The sequence below is a fragment of the Vipera ursinii genome, assembly GCF_947247035.1.
Source record: "Vipera ursinii genome assembly, chromosome: 2".
Taxonomy (NCBI): domain Eukaryota; kingdom Metazoa; phylum Chordata; class Lepidosauria; order Squamata; family Viperidae; genus Vipera; species Vipera ursinii.
This window is the reverse complement of record NC_139513.1, coordinates 168,398,053-168,421,663: the sequence shown is the minus strand read 5'-3', so window position 1 is coordinate 168,421,663 and position 23,611 is coordinate 168,398,053. Positions and strand designations below refer to the sequence as shown.

Sequence of the window (23,611 nt, the reverse complement as noted above, 5' to 3'; positions counted from 1 at the left end):
AATTCTGCCGCCTTTAAATGTGCTAGTGTTAAAAGAAGTTTTTGCTACTCCCAGATGCTCCGTACACATCTACAAACCTATTTGTTTTCCCTTAACACCAAAGCCTACCACATATGGGGAAAGTCCACACATCTGCTGCTTCACCCTCTCATTGCCACTGATTGCACAGTAGCAATTGCAAAGCTCCCCACCTCCAGTGATACCCGGATGTATGTGAAATATTGCTCCTAGTAGTCCCAAAAGTGCTTTTCCAAAAGCCAACTGGACTTGTGTTTTTTTTCCCTTGAAAATGTTTTGCTTCTCATCCAAGAATCTTCTTCAGTTCTCTCTTTAGAAGCGAAACGTCTTCAAGGAAAAGAAACAAGTCCAGTCGCCTTTTGGAAAAGCACCTTTGCGACAACCATGACTGTCCCAGATGATTGAGACTCTCCACAGTAGCCTCAGAGAATAAGGCTTTGAATTTCCCATTGCTTTAGGTATGGCTGAAGCAGCTTTCTTGTATTGGCCTGCTGTGATCTGTTCTCCCAAGCTATGTATCCTGTTGCAAAGGGGAGGATATCAACCAGTTTCCCATAAAATGGATTCCTTCCTTCCCAGGAGAGGCGTAGCGGCATGGAGGCAGATCAGGGGGGATCTGCGTAGAGCCCCAGTTGCACTACGGCAGAGCTGATATCACATGAGAAATGGCTGGAAGGGCATTCTTGTGATCTGGTGTGTTAGCAGCTTAACTGGCTGTTTTGCATTCCAACGGCAATTCCCCAGAATTATTTTTTTTCATTCTTTCCTTTTTTTCCCTTTCTTTCTTGACCATTGACTGGAGCACCCTCACCCACCCATCCCCACGAGAGACAAAAGAAAACACATTGTCCTTCTTGTCCTGGCAAAATGAAGCATTATATAGTCCATATCACCAATATTTGGAAGTGGAATTTGTGGTATGTAAGCACATTTATCGGTCCAATGAAAAGATACGGCAAGGTGGTGGTTCTCTGAGCGTCTGTCCTTTTTGAGTTTTTTCTCTTCACAGTGGCAAAAGGAACCCGTTATGGAGTCATATTTTTAAAAAATTATGTTGGAGCATATGCACTAGGATACCCAGGAAAAGCATTGTTTGAATTTTGATTCATCAGATAGAATAGAATAGAGCTGGAAGGACCTTGGAGGCCTTCTAGTCCAGCCCCCTGCTTAAGCAGGAGGACCTATACCATCTCAGACAGGTGATTGTCCAGTCTCTTTTTAAAAACTTCCAGGGATGGGGCGCCCACGATTTCTGGGGGTAAGCTGTTCCACTGGTTGATTGTCCTCACCTATCAGGAAGTTTCTCCTTAATTCCAGGTTGCTTCTCTCTTTGATCAGTTTCCAACCTTTGTTTCTTGTCCTGCCCTCTGGTGCTCTGGTGAACAGCTTGACCCCCTCTGCCTTGTGGTAGCCCCTCAGATACTGGAACGTTGCTATCATGTCTCCCCTATTCCTTCTTTTCTTTAGACTGGCCAAACCCAAGTTCCACAGCCATTCTTTGTACGTTTTGGTCTCCAGGCCTTTGATCATCTTAGTTGCTCTTCTCTGATTTTTTTTTCCAGACTCTCAACATCTTTTTTGTGATAGGGTGACCAAACGTGGCTGCAGTTTTCGAGGTGTGGTCTTACTATGGGTTTATAAAGTGGTACTAATACTTCGCGTGATCTTAATTCTATGCCTCTGTTTATACAATCCAGGGTTGTATTAGCTTTTTTGGCTGGTGTTGCACATTGCTGGCTCATAGTCAACTGATCGTCCATTAGGACTCCAAGGTCCCTCTCACAGTTACTGTTTTTGAGCCAGGTCTTGCCCAATCTGTACTTGTACCATTGATTTTTCCTGCCTAAATGTCAAACTTTGCTTTTCTCTACATTGGTTGCTGCTGCCCACTGCTGGCTCATGGTTAGGTGATCGTCCACCAGGACTCCAAGATTCCTCTCACGGTTACTGCCTCCAAGCCAGCTCTCGCCCAATCTGTACTTGTACCTTTGGTTTTTCCTGCCTAAGTGTAAGACTTTGCTTTTCTGCACATTGAAACTCATTTTGTTGGATAGGGCCCATAGATGCTGTTCCTCCAGAAAAGTAAATATGCTACAGATTTACTTGATCACATGGACCAAGAGAGGTAAAACTTTCCAAGAGACACATAGAACTGGAGTCTGGTAGAGGAAATAGGAAAGGAAAATAAAAAGAAATCAACAATGAATGAGTTTTGTTGAAAAATAAATTTATTTACAGGGCAGGATCCCAGAGAGTTTCGTCATAAAAATAAACAGGATCCAAACCCCAGTGCACAGGTAACTAGAGAGGGACAGATCCCTACCACCTCTGGCTCAGGGACCAAGACCAGTTTCAACAATGAAGAGAAACAGATTTCCCAGACCGTCTTGTAGGACTTCCTCCATGGGAACAAAATCCCCACAAAATATCTACTTCAACCAAAAATGTTAAATCCCTGGATTTTGCCCTGTTCTTTTCACATTATCTCACCAATCCCTGCTACACTCTTGACAACTCAAAAGTGCCAACTGAGAAAGAAATAAATTCTGAATATCATAGACTCAGCATGTTCAAGTGAGAAAGGCAAAAAAAAAGACACTCCTGGTTTTTAGCATACTGTATGTTAAGATACCCTCTCTCGCTATAAATTAAATCAAATATTCTTGGAATCGGTCATGCAAAGTATCCCATTCATAGCCCAGGAGGGAATCATTTCCCCCTGACATTCTCCCAGTTAAACTTGGAAGCTACAGTCACATATCTATGGTCAAGCATAAGCCTGAAAGATGTGGATACACATTCCCATCAAAGCTTTACAGAATGACAGATCAGGACCTTAGCCTTTTTCATTAAGAATGGCCAGGCCAAATTAATGCCGGCCAAATTTATTTTATTCAAGCCCTGTGGGGGTTGGAGACCTTCCTATCTTCTTAGCCCCATCTTTTCAAGATCATCTAAAAGCAGCCTCTTGAAAATATAAGAACCAAATGCAAACTAAAAAACTTGCCGAAAGTAGATAGCGCATGAAATGGAATGAAATAAAGTCATGGTGCTTTATACAGAACTGAGAAATAGTATTTTTTCTGGATTGTACTCTTGTACACAGGAATGCTCCACCATGTCCAATTCTCTAACACCACCACTTTGATTCCATTAAAGAACATACAACTGATGTACCAGTTGTGCATTGCAGAAAAATACACTTTATAATGAAAGCAAAATATATTCACAGCTGCAACCCAGTGTACATTCCAAGGAAAAAATGGTACCACTTGATTATTTCATGAGGAAAAGCAAACCTTCATGGCTCTTTAAAATTAAAGATACTGTGGTATTAGCTCTTTGGGATGAAAGTTTATTGACATTAAATTTGGTGCCCCTAGTCCATGACAATAATAAGATTTTAATGTGCTTTAAAATTCCTGATAGAGACTGGAAGCTTATATTTGTCAAGTGAAACAATTTGATTTATAATTTTGTTTTCACTTGATTATTTATTGTACCAGTAGAGACTTGGATCTTTGGTGGGGAAGAGGTCAGACTTCAGTCTTAAACAAGTGGATTGTTTTGAAATTCACTAGCCACACATGAGATTGATTCTTGGCTTATTTTCCAGATTACTTTTAGGACTGTCATCATCTTAAATGAATAGATGCCCTGTTAACAATTCCAGGACAAGTAAGGCCACTCAACATCCTATTGGCAATGGCACCTGCTCATTCCTGCCTTTTGTGCACTGTCAAAGAATTCCTGCCTCCGCTTATAAAAAATAGCGGCAACTTTTCCTATTAAACTTACTCATTTCGAAAGGTTGGCCAGCTGGCAACTAGGGCTTCTGCAGTTTTTAGCCATTACGTAGAAATAAGTATTTCTCACAGCTAACTTAGATTCTCTCTTCTACATCAAAAGCATCCTCCCTTGTAAGAGGAGGACAAAGTGTAGTATTTCTTGGCTATAAAAAAATCTTGTCAAAGAAACACACTCAAACCAATTGTTTGAGAAATGTGAGGAATGCTATGTATTGTGCATTTTAGGATTTTACTGGAATGGAGAGAAAATATACTTTCATGCTCATCTGATCTATAAGGACAGCTCCTAATTTAAACTGGGGTAGTATTTTAAGGATGCTGCTGCTTCCCTCTCATTCAACATTTTGTCAAGCAGATACAGTACACAGTTCATTAAAGTCCTTCATCTTTTCACCATGGTGAAGGTATAAAAGGATCCACATCTACTGCCTTCACCCAATTCAATTAAAAGGTTTGGAAGGAAACCCATGGATTTCAGTGGACTTGAAAATCATGAAATCTTAAAAAGATTCCCATTTAAGATGAACTGACCTTTGTGGTTAGACCACTATCAAATTACAATTATTTTTATTAATGTTATTCGAAAGACATTAAGCCCTTCTCAGAATAAATTATCTAAACTATCTATTTTCCCTTTTTCCCCCCCCTGAAGATAAAGGAATGCATAGCCCTATGAATCCTGAAGAGTTACTTATGGAAGGAATATAAATATATACCCATGTGTCTGTATTCTGGATATATATCTTTTTATTACAGATCTCTGTATGTGTCTGTGTGCTTCTGCGTGTACAATGTTTGCAATCTTCTTTAATAGTCCTTTTGCAATTACTCCTTGAACATGCCGCCATAGCAGGGATACCTTTGTTGTATGTGTCAGCACTAATATATGGCTACAAAACATTGTCTTACTCTAGCACAAAGTTTCTGAAAGCTGCACAAGTTGAAGTGAGGAAAGAAGCCTAGGACCCTAATGCTACTGTTTGGCTCTGGGAGCCACACCCTCCTAAGCCCTATTAGGACTTTCAAGCAATTAACCCTGAAGACCAAGCTCCAGGATGGAGAGTGACGAAGCAGCTATTTGTCCTAGACAAGATACTTGTAAAGCTACTTTGCTGGGTGCTCTCAATAAAACTGGGCAAGCCCAAGTGGCACCTGCATGAGAAAAACAGAGGTTTAATGTGGAAAGCCAATGACTTAAGAAAGCAACCATACCCGAAGGGTTTAAACATTTGTATCGGCTTCCACATGGCTTGACCAAAGGTCAGTAATGGCTTACATGACTTATTCATTGTTTGCATATGGTGCACTCGAAGTATAACCACATTTCACTTACAGTTTACAAGACACAATGTTTGCAATTTTACTAATGGCTACTCATGGCTTGCATGTAGGAAGGCTAAAGTAAAACTGAAGGTTATTGAATGAAAGTACACTGCAGATCCATTACAATGCAAATACTTACTCTTGATGTACTAGTGGCATTACATAAATGAGCCACAAAATAACTCTTTGTTCAATTTTTTTACATATCAGCTTAAATGCTTTGTCCTGTCACAATATAATCTTTTCCATCTATTTTGCTGAATAGATATATGTAAGTACAGCATGCCTGCATGTATGTGTATACATATATATGTATATGTGTGTATATACATGTACACACATACATACATGCATGCATGTTGTGCTCATAGTTTAAAGCACAGTTTACGGATACACAAATCACATATGATTTACACATGATTTGTATGGTAACACTCATGAATTGTACCTGATTGTTTTGCAGATTGCTGATTACACAAAGTGCCCAATTTATTAAATAAAACTGTAAACCGCCTCTTATAAAGCACTTAGATTTCTCCCAGGAGGAGGCTAATATGGAAGTGCAACAAAAATACAGTCATCATTATTATTAATGCTACACAACAGGATGATTAAAAATAAACCGTATTTTTCTGGCTATAAACTTTTGTTTTTGAAGCCCTCCCAAATCCAGTATCTAAAATATTGATTAAATCTTAAATCGCCTCCCCAGGTTTCATTTCTTTCTTGCCAGAAGAAATTCAGGCAGACTTGCTTAATTCCCTATGAAATCAGATTCTATCCCATCACTCCAAAATTACAACACAGCCCCACTGGGCATGAATGTAGCATATCTTTTAAACTCGTTTCTACACCAATCACGTAGAAATGTTGGAGCAGGGAGCGAGTTAAAAGCAAGTTGGCATATAGATGGTGAAATCCTGCTCCAAGCTCCTCTCTCTGCAGTCGATTTCCCAGATAATTTAATTAAAGGTTTACATACTGAATGAGACTGCTGCTAGAGCATAGAAAAATAACTTGGGAGTACAGTACAAATTGTGAGGAGGTAAGCCTGTGAGTTGCGAAAGATTCTGTATTCTTCAGGCACATTCCTCTTTTACTTTTTTAACTGGGTCTCTTAACCTGCTTCCCATTTTCATCATGACTGATTCACATACAAGATATTAACTCACAGATCTTCTGACATTCTAATCTAAGCCCCAGTGATCACTAATTTTAGTGAAGTCATTCTTCACTGATAGATTTTCTAACATCGGAGTTCAGAGTCCAGCCTGACTTTCTCATCAAAAGTTTGTTTTAATCCTTCTTATTGGTATTAATGTTTTATTGGCTCTTACAGAGCCCTCCTTCGTTATCCATATGCTAAGGAACTGCTCAGTAGCTGTTAGTATTCCTGGAACAATATACCAAGGATTCCAAGGGACGTCGCAGGGATCACCTTCAGCACAAGATATGGAGTGACCACATAATCATTCCAAATAATACTCTTGAAAAGGCTTCAGACTGGTGTCTTTTAGATAGATTGGACTAAGACTTGTGATCTTAAACCATCACAGTTGGAAACTGCTCTTATAGAGGACCCGGTCCATCATTATTCTATTATAAACTCTACTGGGAATAATTTGAAAACCACATTTCTCCACACTATGCCCTTAGCTTCTTTTCACCTCAAAATCTGTACACAGGTACATACAAACAGTTAGAAAGCCAAATGCTTCCCTTTCCAAATTCACTGTAAAAGAATGTTCTCTCGCTCCCATTCTATGGTTTAAAAAATAGCTATCAAAATGGACAGACGAAAAGATAAATATAGATCTGATCCATCTACTTTTCTCTTAATACAACTCTCTTGACAATAGATAAAATTGTGAGATATAGATATAGATACTCTGTGAAAAAATAGAAGGTGCCAGGAACTCTCATTAAGAATTGGCTGATACTTCTGAAATAACATATCTTTTGTGCCATTAACAAACACTTATCAATAACCTCCCAAAAAATCACAATGAAGTAGTGATGAAATTCTTGTCATCTGAATATATGAGTTCTAATAAACCCACTGACAAAGAGACACAGCCCTTTGCAGAGTCTCTTTATGATGCATTTGAAATAAAATGTGGAACTATAGAAATATATCATTTCCACTGTTTCCATAAAAAATGCTTTTTGGCTCCAAGAATTGAAGAGATTGCAAGATGGCGGATTTAATCAATGCTTTTTCCAGGATGACTCAAGAGTTGGAAGAAAACTGGAGAGGTATGTGCGATCAGGATCAATCCGTAATTAGCATTTTCCACCGTAATAGCTGATGCCTGACATTTCTTCAATGACAGAAACGAAACCATAAAAAGCAGTCAAAAATAGAGGGTTAAGACTTCCCCTTTGGCCATTTCTGTCATGACCTCTGATCGCCAGGAAATAAATTAAGGAAACCATTCTACCAAAAAATTAGATCTTGAATTCAGTAAGCAGACTTCATTCGCTGGTCTCCATGTTGACGAATCGTTGACTTTTGACCAATGGGGGGAAATGATCAAAACCTACCCAGCTATAATCTTGGTGTCAGATGGAGAATTTTTATCCCAAAGAAATACCAGAAACATTCCTCCTTCAGTGAATCAAAAAATAATAATCACAATCAACAGAGTTTAACTAAATGCAACTGATGCTGTTGCTTTTGCTGGTCAAACTGAAGATGGCTGACAGTTTGTTCCTACTGTGTTGCCCAGCAAACACATCCCATTATTTTTTTCCCTATGAAATGAAATCAAATACAATAATGACTTATCAGTATTCTTGGAAGAAACATGATCAACAGTGCTTCCTCTTCTCCACTTTGTTCACTTGCAACCGATGTGAGTAGCTACGGCATTCCCACATCTATCCATCCAAGATCAAAGCTGACCAAAATTCCTCATTACTGTAATATCCTGCCAAAACAAAAATGGCTTGGATGTCAACGTACTGTCCATACATAGACAAAACATACAGGACTGGCACTGGTTTCTTTGTATACTCCTAAAATGAACCTGGCTGGCAGGATCTATTTCTCTAATAATAACTAAGCTAAAAGTAAGCCAGGAGAAAAAAAAAGGTAGAGATGAAGTGAGATACTTGATTTATCTTGCAAAGTGGGTGAAGATTGGTAGGCAGCCTTCTTGACCTTGGACATCAGATAAATTGTTATTAAAAGTGACTACCACCAGAGGGGACAGAAAAGAAAGCCATATTGCCACAACAGTGTCAAATAAGGGCAGCCTCTTGGAGAGGAGACCAAATAAAGCTTACAGTCTCGTTGCCCTCACAGACATATTTGAGGGCTGCCTGAAACTTTGTGACAAGAAGCAAGTGCAACACATCAAGTGCTTGATACCAGCAAAACACCATTTGGTTTCAAAGAAAAATTTCTGGCAGATCAAAGATTAATGGATGAATCTGCTTGCTATGCCATTTTCATTCTTCAAGCTGACGCTGCTCGAATCATCAAAGGATTCTTCCAGTTAACGAAGGGACACATAGCTGTCCAGCTGAAGTAAACCCAAGTGCTTGAAAAGAGACTCAAGCCAGTTCTTTGGCAGGAGCAGAGAACATGGTGATGCAGAGGAAAGATTATGGCTTCTGGGGACCAGGAGAAAGGACTACAGGCGTGGAGAGTCCATCGACACTGAGTGACGGGATGTGAACCTGTGAGCTAGAATTACTGGGAAACTGAAAAGAGAGAAAGAGGGAAAAGCTTAGGATCTGCCTAATGATTGCGTAGCCTATGGGTAAAAAACACTTTTGAAAGGGCACGATCTGAAACGAGGGTGTTGAAATACTTCCATCTTCTCCCTTCCTTATTCCAAATCTCCACACATACATACCACATACACAAACATTGGCCATTCTTAAAAGTAAAAAAAGCAGTCACCTTGAAGACCAGGGCTGTTCTCCCAGGCCTTAAGTTAAGATGACTGGAACCCCTTGTGAGTTTGGTTGTTGGCTAGATTTGACACCCTCCATTTTGATTTCATCTACTTTCTTATCTCTTGCCAGCTGTTTTTTTTAAAGTAATATTTTAATTTTTGTAGTATTGTGAGCTGCCCAGAGTCATTTGTAATCAAGCAGTGTTTAAATTAAATTAAATTAAATTAAATTAAATTAAATTAAATTAAATTAAATTAAATTAAATTAATCTTAATTCAGGAAAAAGTTAGGGCTATTGGGGGCTGAAACTAATATTTTGTAATCCCACTGTTAAACAGATTGTCAAGGTGTATTGAACATTACACCATAAATTCCACGCTTGAGTCAATTAAAAATAACATATAAAGAGGTCCATCAAGTTTATTTTAGGGTGCTCGTATATTCTTGAATTAAATTCCAATTGCATGGAAACTGATATCTGGACAAAAAAAGTGGATTGCTGTGTCTTACTTATAGCTGTAAGATTCGTTTAGCATTAAAAAGATAGTGCTCCAACTATTCAATTGATCAGCAAAACTGATGTCATAAGCAACTTATGAACACATCATTTCTTGACATAGATCAGCTACTGATGATTATAATGAAATATGAGTATATGCTATACTGAATTGCTTATGTAAAATGTTTATATATCTATAAGTATCTGGTAAGATATGCCTTATACCAAGCTCATTCCCAATCCAAAGCAATTTTTCATTCCATACTTGCTAGCAAAGTCTGCAAATCTCCAAAACACATACAGCCTTTATGACCCAAGCTTGACTGTTTTTCCACATTCTCAGGAAATTATGATGTCAAATGCACCCACTATTAGTGATCCCACTCTCAAGTTTTACCTCCCCCTCACAGACACCCTTTCTCTCCCACAGATGACATAGATTTCAAACCATACCTGGAAGGAAAGCTTGGCTGGGCTACGTGGTGCAATGGGGCTCAGAGTACTCCAGAAATGGATGGTGGGTGGCAAGGAACTCGGGGTGAGCAGTACTGGAGTCTGCAAAGAAGATCAGAATGAAACAACAACAAAAAATTTTAAAAAAGAAAAGCAGCAACATCCCATTTCTTCAAAATAGCCATTTATTCCATTGACCATTTTTTTCCAAGTTTGGTTTTCAGGAAGAAAACAAAGAAAGAAATTGAAAGAGAAAGTTGGAACTCTTCCCTTGTGAATATTCTCGTTTTTCCACAGGTATTAAGAGACATTTTTTTTTGTTGCATACAGAGAAGCAACAGTGCTATGGACAATCTTATAAGCTTTCTACTTTGGTGTATCTGGTTATATGTATTTTTAAAATCATGATTTATTATTGGAGATACATACTTTTTAAATTATGCATTATTATTTGACAGACATAGCCACCTGCAACACTCAGGCTTATCATTCAGCCGCAAGCTATTTTTGGAACTTGGCACACCATTTTATCAATCGCCACCTTAGCAGATAAGGTATGCACAATAGTCAGTAGACATCAACTTTCAAAAGTCACCAATACTAAATGAGATGGGGATTTTCTAACCATAATGGCCATTTAACAAGCTTCTTCAGAAGCGTCTAGGTAAAAGTCTCAGTGAAAGGACTTCCCCCATCGTTTCAGGCCATAAAACTATAAATTTCCACCTAGACTATCAGCTACTCCTTTCTCATATCCAGAATATCTCCCAATTTCTCTTGTGTCTGATCTAGTAAGTAAAAAAAAATCAGTTGCTGGTATTCAGGGAGCAGAGCTGATCCTGAAGGGCCTAGTTGTCCTACTGTATGGATATATGTCCTACATATATTGATGATGATGACATGATGAAGCCTTGGTGGAGCAGTGGGCTAATGCCTCCTTAAGTAACACCAGCTGCCTGCAATTAGTGCAGGATCGCATCCCACCAGGCTCAAGGTTGACTCAGCCTTCCATCCTTCCGAGGTAGGTAAAATGAGGACCCAGATTGTTGGGGGCAATTAAGCTGACTTTGTAATAATGCCGCTTGGGGTGTGTGTGAAAGCCCTAATAAGCAGGCATATACATAGAATGAAGGCTACTGCTAAGCTTGTAAGCCGCCCTGAGTCTTCGGAGAAGGGCGGGATATAAATGGAATTTTTAAAAAAATGAAATCATAATCATAATCTTCAAAGAAATTTTAAGCAATACATTCAAGTCAGGTTTGGCCGCTGCAATTTGGAAAACACTCCCAAGTTCTATTCCAGCTTCAGACTTAGCGGCTTCAAACAAGAGAAGGTCACACACCTTTCAAGCATGCTGGCTTGCAAGATTGCCAAGCTTGCACAGAAGAACATGAATATGTCTGGGGGTAAAAATAGGTTTTGGTTGCACATGGGGTATACTGGTTAAACTTGTTCTGTACCAGCCTGCTACCGGCCCTGCAGAAAAGGCAGGGACAACCCCTTTACAAACGGCAAGAGGCTGGAACTAAGCCTGCCAAATTTATTAACATAAAACAGAGCAAACAGAGCAAACACGAACCATGAAACAGGAGCTATTCAAACGGTTGCTTTCAGCAAACCAGCCCTCCCACGCATTCCCCTTTTAAACAGTTCAGGGCATGGCTTCTCTCTGCCTCCTTCCGAGGTGCCCCATTGCCTTCCTCTATTTACTCCTGCTTGACTGCCTTCTGCGTCGGGCCTCCTTGAACAGGGCCAGCTGTGGGTCATCTTCATCCACGCTGTCAGGCTCACACAGCTGGGTCTGCGTCGTAACCAGATGGGAGGAGCCTGGCTGAGGGCTCTGTGGAGCCTCAATATTATTCTCAGCAAGCTCTCCAACACCCCCCTCCTCCTCCTCTGAATCGTCCGACCCAACTGCCGAACCCACAGGCTGACCCTGAATCACAACAAAACTATTCCCAAACTTTCCTTTCAGTTAGCAGACAATACTACCGGTGGCCCAGGTGAAATACAGTAATTATCTCACTAAAAATATTGTATGAATGCCTTGATTAGTGGCAGAGGTCAATACTTTTGTATTCATTTTATTTTCTAATTTATAAGTTCTTTAGACCAATCCAGTCCTCTGAGCCTCTAAATGTAGTGTAACAGTCCACCCAGACTGGCCTGATAGGGTTTACTTGCGATACGTGGTCAATGGCACACAGAAGAATGCAACCTGGAATGTAAGAGAAGTAAATGATAAAAAGTGTTATGAAATGAATGAAAGAAAAACTGACACACTTCATGTATTAAACCAAGAGAAATGGGAAGGATGTAATAGATATGAATGAAGGCGATCTGATCTTGGGAAGTGGAGTTGCTGCATACATGCAAGTATATGAAACTATAGGCTTAATTACGAACAAAATGGCTAAAGTGTAGGTCTGGAAGAACGAACTGATGCCCTTTAGACTATTTTGGAGATCTGTGAAATCACAAATTCACAGTATGAGAGAGACATCTTATGCTCCGCTGATCTGGAAATCAAAAGAAAAGAATCAGGGATGAGTTTTGGGGAAATTGTGCAACATTCTGAATAGATGTGATGGGGGGAAATTATTCTGAGGGGGACATGGATGGGTGGAGAAATGGAAATAAAATGAGGGTACAAAAATGGGATTGGGCTGTTAGAAGACCCAAGAATGTGTAAGAAAGATAACTAATAAGTATCTGTTTAACAAGAAGTATGTATTGTAACTATCATGGAAAAGGGATGAGTCAAAAAGCCTGTCAAAAAGACTAAGATAGGGACCATTTTCAAGAGTAGAACTTGGGGAAAACGTACACAGAAGGAAACAAAACCAGTCAAAGAACAACTCTAGGAAAAGTAAATGATATGGAGAAAAAAATGTATGAAAAATATTAGCTTAGCCTCTGAACAAGGGGACGTGATGAAAACTGCTAGGAAGAAAGAGGGGGGGAAAGCTGCATTACAAAGTGTATAGAAGGTAAAGTATGAAAAAAAAATGCTTGGTGGAATTATGAACTTGAGAGGCTGGGTAAGAGAAATTGCTCAGAGAATTATTGTGACAAAAGTGGGGATGAGATAAAGATATAGTATAACATGCAGAGAGAGTAAAAGATAATTGCATAAATTAAAAGCTTGTTTTTTTAAAAAAAAAACCTGTCCAACTGACAGGCTGCACGTGAGGTGGGACTGCACAAGATGGAGCCAAAGAAAACTGTCCCAACATGCCTAGACTTCAGCCTGCGCTGCTTCTCATATGCAACCTGTTGCAGCCTTGGCATTTTTTTTTCTTTTTTTGAGTAGAGAGCGTGGTTGTTCTGATATTCTAGAACAGAGGTCCCCAACTTTTTGGGCACCAGGGACCGGTTACGTGGAGAGAGGTTTTTCCATGGACCGGAGGGGGTTGGTTTTGTGTGCTGCCTGCATCCTGCAGATGGGGCTGTCCTTGTTTGTGCGGACCGTTTGCTGGCATGCTGTGGCCCAGTACTGTTCCACGGACCGGGGGTTGGGGACCCCTGTTCTAGAAGACCACTAGAAATGTGTTCAGAATTAGCTTCACAGGTTATCTACGCTACAACGGTGAGTTACCATTTGGGGAACTCTAGTTACCAATCAATGCACATCTTAAGGAATGTGACTGTAGCTTTTTTTCCTTTCAGGTATGTAATGCTGGGTCGAAGGAAAGACAAAACCAGAGAATGGATCAATTGATGCCTTTAAACTACATTAAACTGGAAGGACAGCACCATTTGCTAGCACCAAATGCAGTTTTGACAGCACGCTGGCACAAGAGTGCAGTTTTGTCAACATACCCTTTGCTAATTTAGGAGGAATGCAATTGAAACATGAGTCAGATTTTCACTGTTGGGCAGATCACTGATAAATGTATGAAAATGAGAGTCTATTCCAAACCCCCCTTCATGGATTACTGCCTTGTCGTGGCGAAGGGGCTTGTGTAATTCAATGAAGCTATGAGCTATGCCGTGCAGGGCCACCCAAGACGGAAAGGTCATAGCAGAGTTCTGACAAAACGTGATCCACTGGAGAAGGAAATGGCAACCCACTCCAGTATCTTTGCCATGAAAACCCTATGGACAGTACCAAAAGGCAAAACGATATGATGCTGGAAGATGAGCCCCTCAGGTCGGAAGGCGTCCAATATGCTACTGGGGAAGAGCAGAGGGCTAGTACTAGTAGCACCAGAAAGAATGAAGCGACTGGGCCAAAGCCGAAAGGACGCTCAGCTGTGGATGTGTCTGGTGGTGAAAGGAAAGTCCGATGCTGTAAAGATTTTTTCTCCATAGGAACCTGGAATGTAAGATCCATGAATCAAGGAAAGCTGGACGTGGTCAAACAAGAGATGACAAGACTAAACATCGACATCTTAGGTATCAGTGAACTAAAATGGACAGGAATGGGTGAATTTAATTCAGATGACCATCAGGTATACTACTGCGGGCAAGAATCCCTCAGAAGAAATGGAGTAGCCTTCATAGTCAATAAAAAAATAGGAAAAGCAATACTGGGATACAATCCTCAAAATGACAGAATGATCTCAGTTCGAATCCAAGGCAAACCATTCAATATCACAGTAGTCCAAGTCTATGCCCCAACCACCAGTGCTGAAGAGGATGAAATTGACCGGTTCTATGAAGCCCTACAGCACCTAATAGAACTAACACCCAAAAATGATGTCCTTATCATCATGGGGGATTGGAATGCTAAAGTAGGAAGCCAAAAGATAACCGGAATAACAGGCAACTTTGGCCTTGGAGTACAAAATGAAGCAGGGCACAGGCTGATAGAATTTTGTCAAGAGAATACGATGGTCATAGCAAACACTCTTTTCCAACAACCCAAGAGACGGCTTTACACATGGACATCACCAGATGGTCAACACAGAAATCAGATTGACTATATGCTCTGCAGCCAAAGATGGAGAAGCTCTATACAGTCAGTAAAAACAAGACCAGGAGCTGACTGTGGCTCAGACCATGAGCTTCTTGTTGCAAAGTTTAGGCTTAAATTAAAGAAAGTAGGGAAAAGCGCTAGGCCAGTCAGGTATGAATTAAATCATATCCCTGTTGAATATACAGTTGAGGTGACAAATAGATTTAAGGAATTGGATCTGATAGACAGAGTGCCTGAAGAACTATGGACAGAGGTTCGCAACATTGTACAACAGGTAGCAACCAAAACCATCCCAAAGAAAAAAAAATGCAAGAAAGCAAAATGGCTGTCTGAGGAAGCTTTGCAAATAGCTGAGGAAAGGAGGGAAGCGAAAGGCAAGGGAGAAAAAGAAAGATATGCCCAATTAAATGCAGAATTCCAGAGAATAGCTAGAAGAGATAAGAATGCCTTCTTAAATGAACAATGTAAAGAAATAGAAGAAAACAATAGAATAGGGAGGACCAGAGATCTTTTCAAGAAAATTGGAGAGATGAAAGGAACGTTTCATGCAAAAATGGGCATGATAAAGGACCAAAATGGCAGGGACCTAACAGAGGCAGAAGAGATTAAGAAGAGGTGGCAAAATTACACAGAAGAACTATACAAGAATGAGCTTAACATCCCTGATAATCACAATGAGGTGGTCACTGACCTCGAGCCAGACATCCTAGAATGTGAAGTGAAGTGGGCGTTAGAAAAGCTGAGCAACAACAAAGCTAGTGGAGGTGACAGTATTCCAGCTGAGCTATTCAAAATCTTAAAAGACAGTGCAGTAAAAGTGCTACACTCAATTTGCCAGCAAATTTGGAAAACTCAACAGTGGCCACAGGATTGGAAAAGATCAGTTTACATTACAATTCCAAAGAAAGGCAGTGCCAAAGAATGTTCAAACTATCGCACCATTGCACTCATTTCTCATGCTAGTAAAGTTATGCTTAAAATTCTACAAGCTAGACTCCAGCAGTATGTGGATCGAGAACTACCAGAAGTACAGGCAGGATTTCGAAGAGGAAGAGGAACTAGAGATCAAATTGCTAACATACGCTGGATCATGGAGAAAGCTAGAGAGTTCCAGAAAAACATTTACGTCTGCTTCATTGACTATGCTAAAGCCTTTGATTGTGTGGAGCATAACAAACTCTGGCAAGTCCTTAAAGAGATGGGCATACCAGACCATCTTATTTGTCTCTTGAGAAATCTATATGCGGACCAAGAAGCAACAGTGAGAACTGGACACGGAACCACTGATTGGTTCAAAATTGGGAAAGGAGTCCGGCAAGGCTGTATACTGTCGCCTTGCCTATTTAACTTATATGCAGAACACATCATGAGAAAGGCAGGGCTAGATGAATCAAAAGTTGGAATTAAGATTGCCGGAAGAAACATCAACAACCTAAGATATGCAGATGATACCACTCTAATGGCAGAAAGTGAAGAACTAAAGAGCCTCTTGTTGCGGGTGAAGAAGGAGAGTGCAAAACTTGGGTTGAAACTAAACATTAAGAAAACCAAGATCATGGCATCTGGCCCTCTCAATTCCTGGCAAATAGATGGGGAAGAAATGGAGGTAGTGACAGATTTTATTTTCCTGGGCTCCAAGATCACTGTAGATGGAGACTGTAGCCAAGAAATTAAAAGACGCTTGCTCCTTGGGAGGAAAGCCATGGCAAATCTAGACAGCACACTAAAAAGCAGAGACATCACCCTGTCAACAAAAGTGCGTATAGTCAAGGCTATGGTCTTCCCAGTTGCAATGTATGGCAGTGAAAGCTGGACCATAAGAAAGGCTGAGCGCCAAAGAATTGAAGCCTTTAACTATGGTGCTGGAGAAGACTCCTGCGAGTCCCTTGGACTGCAAGGCGATCAAACCGGTCAGTCCTAGAGGAGATCAACCCTGACTGCTCTTTAGAAGGCCAGATCCTGAAGCTAAAACTCAAATACTTTGGCCACCTAATGAGAAGGAAGGACTCACTGGAGAAGAGCCTAATGCTGGGAAAGATTGAGGGCAATAGAAGAAGGGGACGACAGAGAATGAGGTGGCTGGATGGAGTCACTGAAGCAGTAGGTGTGAGCTTAGATGGACTCCAGAAGATGGTAGAGGACAGGAAGGCCTGGAGGAACATTGTCCATAGGGTTGTGATGGGTCGGAAACGACTTCGCAACTAAGAACAACAATTCCAAACTTATTGAGAGACAGTGTAAGAGAAGGTAAATAAGTGCCAAGTATAAGATGTTTTCCATGAATGTGGAATTGAAGGAAGGTTGCTGAATACAGTAGGAGTGATGTCCAAGTAAAATATATTAAATGATTCCTGAATGGTTTAATACCAAGAACAGAGTAAGAGAACACCTGATGTTGTACCTGGAGCCAATGCTGGGGTGGTAGGAGGGAAAGTGGGTCAGAAATGCAATACGTTAATAAATAAGATATGTTTGTGGTGATATTAGAGATATGCTAGTCAGAGAAGTGAATATGCATGTCAGTTCACACACGCACACACACACAAGATACATGAATGTTGTATCAGGTAACGAGGAGAATGGATCAAAAAACTAATATACTAAAGCCCAAAATAATTGCGTTTGGCAGGAAAAATGGAGCAAACGTATGCAATTAATACATAAAGGGCAAAAAGAGCAATGTATACATTTAGTGAATGTTTATCACTGTGGGAAAATGGAGGGAATTTTTTTAAGATATGCCCATCCTGTTGGAAAAAGAATGGGAAATATATGGTCAGCTGGAAGAGACGAATCTTTATCAAAAGAAGTGAACATGGCTGTGTACAAAAGCATGATCATGCACACTCCTATGGAGTGTTGGAAATGTCAGAAGAAATACATTATTAGTATTTTGAATGCAGAGAAAATAAGATACATAAGAAGTGGGCTAATGCCTCCTTAAGTAACACCAGCTGCCTGCAATTAGTGCAGGTTCGAGTCCCACCAGGCTCAAGGTTGACTAGGCCTTCCATCCTTCCAAGGTAGGTAAAATGAGGACCCAGATTGTTGGGGGCAATTAAGCTGACTTTGTAATAATGCCGCTTGGGGTGTGTGTGAAAGCCCTAATAAGCAGGCATATACATAGAATGAAGTCTACTGCTAAGCTTGTAAGCCGCCCTGAGTCTTCGGAGAAGGGCGGGATATAAAAGGAATTAAAAAAAATAAAAATAAATAAGTGTGCAAGCATACAAAAAGAGGCATGGTTGGGAATGAACGAGTGATGAAATGGTGTATGAGGAATTCAAAAGTAAGTGCCTGTGCTAAAGAAGTACAATGAGGTGGTTTGATCACACAGAGAGAAAAAAATCAGCTTTTTTTCATAGCAATGTCAATGTGCTTTCCTCCCATCCTTGAGTTGGAAGTATGTTGATACAATTCCTTCAAAGCCAACCTACAGATTAATGTGAGGCTGTTTTAGGGCAATGATTGGTAGGTTCCCTGCTATCCTTCTCCACCCACCAGTGGAGTCTATCAATGGTAAAACCAACCATCAATCACTTTTCTAAACATGTAGCAGGGTAAGGTAGGATAGGGCATTCATTTTTATTATTTGCATTATTGCTGTATGTTGACTGAGTGCTTACCATGGCAAGCTGAATCACCTGGGAAATGGGCTTTTTCTCTTCTTGGGGGGGGATGAAATTCATGCGATGTTTTTAAAAAAACGTTTTTGCCATAGGAATATCGCTCTCTTAACTTCTGAGAAGAGACCGATATTCTCATTGCAATTTCAATAGAAAAACACCTCTTCCTCGGATTGGCATGCTTCTCTAAGCCGTCAGGTAATTTAAACGACTAAGCCAAACCGCACATTATACGCCAAGCACTAGCCACGAAGTGGGTAGTAGACAGACCGTCCTATGTATGGTGGCAATGATGGGAGAGAGGAAATTTATTTAATTTTTATTTAATTTAATTTGTATACTGCCCTTCTCCCGAAGGACTCAGGGCGGCGAACAGGGCCATAAATACCAAAATAACCAAAATACAAAATTAAAAACAAATTAAACCTTAGTGCCCAAATGTAAAAATAAATTATATTAAAACAATAATTAAAACCCAAACCCATCAGACCAGGCTGGCTTGTTCAAACAAATAGGTTTTTAGATCACGTCGGAAGGAGCGAAGGTCGGGAGCCATCCGGAGCTCAACCGGTAAACGGTTCCAAAGGTCAGGCGCACCCACAGAGAACGCCCTCCCCCTGGGAGCCACCAGACGGCTTGCGTAGAGAAAGTTACACTAGAGGAGGGGGGGACATTTTGATAGGCAGGTGGGATTAAGAGAGACGTGTCCAAGGAGAGGGACTGGATCAAGAGGAAAGGGAAATCTGAGGGTGAGACGGAACCGATGATGTTCTCCAAAAGAAAGAGATGAGAACAAAAGGCAATGTATGAATCAGGGCATGGATGTGTTGGAAGCAAAGACAGACTGTAAGGAAAGAACAGTACTAAGAGGTACAGTGAATAGATGGAGCAGTTTGGTGCGGTCGTTATTGGGGTAGAAAAGAAGAGACTTCCTTAGACAAAAAAAGCCAGTTGGGGGTGACTTTGGGCCACACTCAACTCTAGGAGGGAGGAAAGGCAAACCAATTCCGAAATCTTGCCAAGAAAACTGCAGGACCTGTCCAGGTAGTCACCAGGAGTCAACAATGACTCAAAGTCACCCCTGCCCCCAAAGCGAGTAGTAAGTTAGAATTAGTGGTATCTTCTTTTCTTCTCTGTTATCTCTTGCCTTTAATTCCTTTTACTCACTACTTCATATTTATTTTCTGTGCCTTAAATACTACTGCTAACCCCTCCCAACCCCAAGGAACATTGTGATAGGTCTGTCCGTCTTTCTGTCTAGTACTCCAAGGAAACAGTAAGCATCCCCTTCAAATTAGACGCACCCGCAACAACAACAACAACAAAACCCCAGATCCCTTTAATTGTGAAAAGGGATCCCCAGTTGTATCCCTAGCTCATGGGAACAGATTAAAATCCAGTAAGACTTGCTGAAAAATATGTTCTCACCAGTGCATGTGAGGAAATAACTGTGGTCGGTGTCAAGGTGCTTCCTGTCCCACCCGGCGCCAAGAGGCTGTTAACAGCTGCATTCACTTTCTCTTGAGTTGGCAATGAAGGAAGCTCCAAGACTTTAGGCTTCTTGCCTTTCTGGGGCTGTCCCTCAAGAGAAACAGACACCAGGCTGGGAGATTGGGCTTCCTTCTTCAGTAGCCTATCTCCATCTTGATGCAGCTCAGCCTCCACAGATTCTTTCTCCAGAGAAGACTTCTCAGAAGGAGCTGCCTCTTCCTTCACTCCACCATCCATTAAAACCATCAGAGCAGCTGCTTCTTCATCGAGGTCAAGGTTCTCCTCCACTTTCACCAGCACCTTCTCATCAAGTGCAGGAGTCTCCAAAGGAATGGGCTCCACTATGACCTGGATGGGGGACAGAAAACAGGTGATGAAAGTGACGCTACCATGAGAAGATTTGAGAGATCAAAGAGAGTCTCCTAAACAAAGCAAAACCAGTTCACTTGGTTTTGAAGTTAATTACTGTTTACAGGGGAAGTTCCAAAAATAAACTCCAGAGCCTAACTTAGCTCAAATGATTCATTTGATACTGTGTAGAATATTTATCTTCTTCCAGAGTCCTCTGCTAATAACCAGTCCTATTGTAAAAGAATCAGTACTCACTCTTGGTCTACTGATCTGGGACTAATTTGTTTGCCCCATTTTCCTTAAAACTGAGCTTTCATCGAATGTATCTTGCAGGTTGGTCATACCTTCTCTTCCCTTCAAAACACTGTCTGATTATTTCAAGATGGTCATGAAACTGAGGACCATCCTCTCCTGAGGCATTCGGAAACATACTGTCTCCACAAAACCATTTCCCCCAATCTAGTGTCCTTCCATCTGTGCCAGAAATAAAATTCCTAAAATTCCAAGCCAGCAAAGTCACTGTCTATACAGGCTGGGGATTCTGAGAATTGCAGTTTCAATACATCTGGAGGGCACTGGGTTCAGAAAAAGCTTGTGTTAAAGAAAACTGGATCCCAGCAAAAAAACTACTAGCAGGCTGGTTACAATTTTATTTAGAAGCTCTTTTGCTATGTCTAATAGTAACTAGCTTACCACATCAACCTAAAACACAATGTGAGTTTTACCCAAGTACATGAACCAATCAATTTCTAAAATCCTGATTTACATTACAGCATAAACTATGATGCTGCCACAGAAATGTGCTTAGTCAACTAACCATTTCTAAGCACATAATTTAGCTGTCAACGCTGCTAACATCGGATGTTTTTGCATTGACAACAGATGGAAATGCAGCCATTTTTTCCCTTTCGCTTTTAGAGTTAGATGATGCTGGGAGGGGGGGATGTGAATGAGAGTCCAGCTAGACATAACGCTGAAACTTAGCGTGAGAATCAAGGTTGTTGAAATCAGAGCGGATAAAAGAATTGGAGAGCTGGAGAGGAAGCCCGGGCTTCAAGCTAACTGGGGAATGGGATTCATGACTGTAAATTAGAGGAGGGAATTCTGCTTTGAAACTGTGTGCCCAGGGGAGGGGAATTCAGTTTTGGGCTTCGATTATGTAAGTGCCGATATTCTGCTACTCAAATAAAGATCCTTTAAGGCAGGGGTGTCAAACTCAATTTCACTGAGGGCCGCATCAGCATTGCAATTGCCCTCAGGGGGCCGGGTGGGCGTGGCCTACTGGGTGGGCGTGGCTAGAGTGCGTATGGCCTACTGGGTGGGCATGGCCAGCTCTACATCGTTCGCATCAAGGGTGCCTATGGGGGCCTGGGCAGGAGTGGGACAGATCTGAGGGTCTCTGGCAGGAGGAGGGTCTCTGGGCCAGGGCTAAGGCAGTGGGGGCCGTTCCCTCACTGTTTCCAGGATGGCTTCGCGGGCCACATGAAACCACTTCGCGGGCTGCATCCGGCCCCCGGGCCTTGTGTTTGACATGTCTGCTTTAAGGTAAAGAATACCCTGATGTTCTTTTGAAGTTTCATCTGTCGGAACCATGACATTAGCACAATATGAGAACGTAGACATTGATTATATTCTAAAAGTTATTTTTTTATCGTCTAGCTCCTCTCTCTTCTCAGGCTTCCACTAAACATGTTCTCCATTCCAAATCCACTTCATAACTTTTTCTGGCTATGAATTATCCCAGCCATTATTCCAGCTACGGCCATTTCTTTGTTGGCCAACCCTTTTCTCATAACTTTAGTTAACATGTTCCTTCTGGTGCAAAGAAACAGCAAAAGAAATAAAACAAGAGCCTCACTTTCTGACCCTTACTTGTTCATAAAGTTGTTTTGAGAGTTATTGTTCATTCTGTGTATGTGATACATAATTTAAACATAAAACAACTTTAGAAAAGCTCTTCTCAGTTTTTGCTCTTCATTTCCTTGTGTGTCTGTTTCCACCTCCTTTCAGCAACTGCTTTTATGCTTACTTGTTTTATGTATTTATAGTTAAACGTATTTGCTTTCGGTACTAACTTTATACACATACACACGAATGCATACATGTGAATTTTTGTAAAAAAATATAAATTAAAACCGTATTTTAATAGTATTCTTTCTTAGGCTGGGATTTCCTATGATGGGTCCTGTTTTCCCTACACAGTATCTTCCTTTGCTTTTTATATTATAGTTTTATACTTGTATACCCTTTGTATACTGTACTGCTTTACTCTGGTCTTTTGCCATAATAAGGGGGTGTTTGTTTGTGAACTTAAGAAAAAGCCTAATCTAATTCAGCATTCTGTAGAGTGCTCAACAATAAATAGTGAAATTGTTCGCAAGTGGAATACATGTACAACACTGTCAACTGGTAATTAGGACATGCAACTTCTGATTCTGGAGCTTTCTGTTTAAAAGGTATTTCCCCTTTTAAAAACATCTAGATTAAAAGGTCATGACCACTGCTGGTAGCTGAAAATTCCATATTTGCCTAATGGATGGCCAAAAATTTAAGGACACGCAGCAGAAGAAAAACATCACATAATGCATCTAATACATTAAAACCAAGATGGAAAAATATTTTAAAATAGAGAAACTAGCTGCATTTTAAAACATTTTAACGCATGATGAACGGCCTCTTTAAAACAGCAGAACACATTCAGAGTCCCTCTGTTTAAATGCCTCTTAAGGCTCTTAAAATCCTTGAGGAAGACCCCAGAGCAATCTCTAAAAATCTCAACAAATAAGCACAATAGTAAGGGTTGGTGGATACAAAAATGCCAAATCCAGTCTAAATTTATGGCTGACTGTGAAAGTACTTATATGGAAGCCACTACGATAACTGAGAAATGGTATAAAAGCCATCAGGGAAGATCAAAAACTCCCAATGAGCACCATAGATTCTGGCTAAAATCGCGGACAAATCTGCCATTAAGGTTGGGAGACCAGATGAATAAGGTTTGGGAAGCATCCGAAAACAAACAAACAAAAAATGGCCAACAACTGGAAAGATATTCCTATTTCGGAGTGAGAAGGAGAAGGGAAATAAGCATGGAAACTATATACCCATGACCTGTTTGCCAACAACATACAAGTTATTTAAGGGCATAAATGCAAATGAAATCTATCGTAATTTGGAAAAAACAAGATTTACGTCCTGCAGAAAAAAAAGGATG

At 40.6% G+C, this 23,611-nt stretch overlaps 1 protein-coding gene across 3 annotated transcripts in view; it reads right to left on the bottom strand.

Moving 5' to 3' along the window:
- ELK1 (ETS transcription factor ELK1) overlaps positions 1-23,611 on the bottom strand; it is a 44,368-nt gene that overhangs the window by 6,074 nt on the left and 14,683 nt on the right. For 2 of the 3 annotated variants that reach the window (XM_083353692.1, XM_083353690.1), the window contains exons 4-6: positions 19,984-20,394; positions 10,009-10,110; positions 1,897-8,858 (exon numbers count right to left, since the gene is read on the bottom strand). In XM_083353692.1, the coding sequence (XP_083209818.1) occupies positions 8,760-8,858; positions 10,009-10,110; positions 19,984-20,394 (612 nt within the window). In that variant the 3' untranslated portion in view covers positions 1,897-8,759. Of the gene's footprint in view, positions 1-1,896; positions 8,859-10,008; positions 10,111-19,983; positions 20,395-23,611 lie in introns of those variants that run through there. The other variant, XM_083353691.1, reaches the window with a different exon arrangement.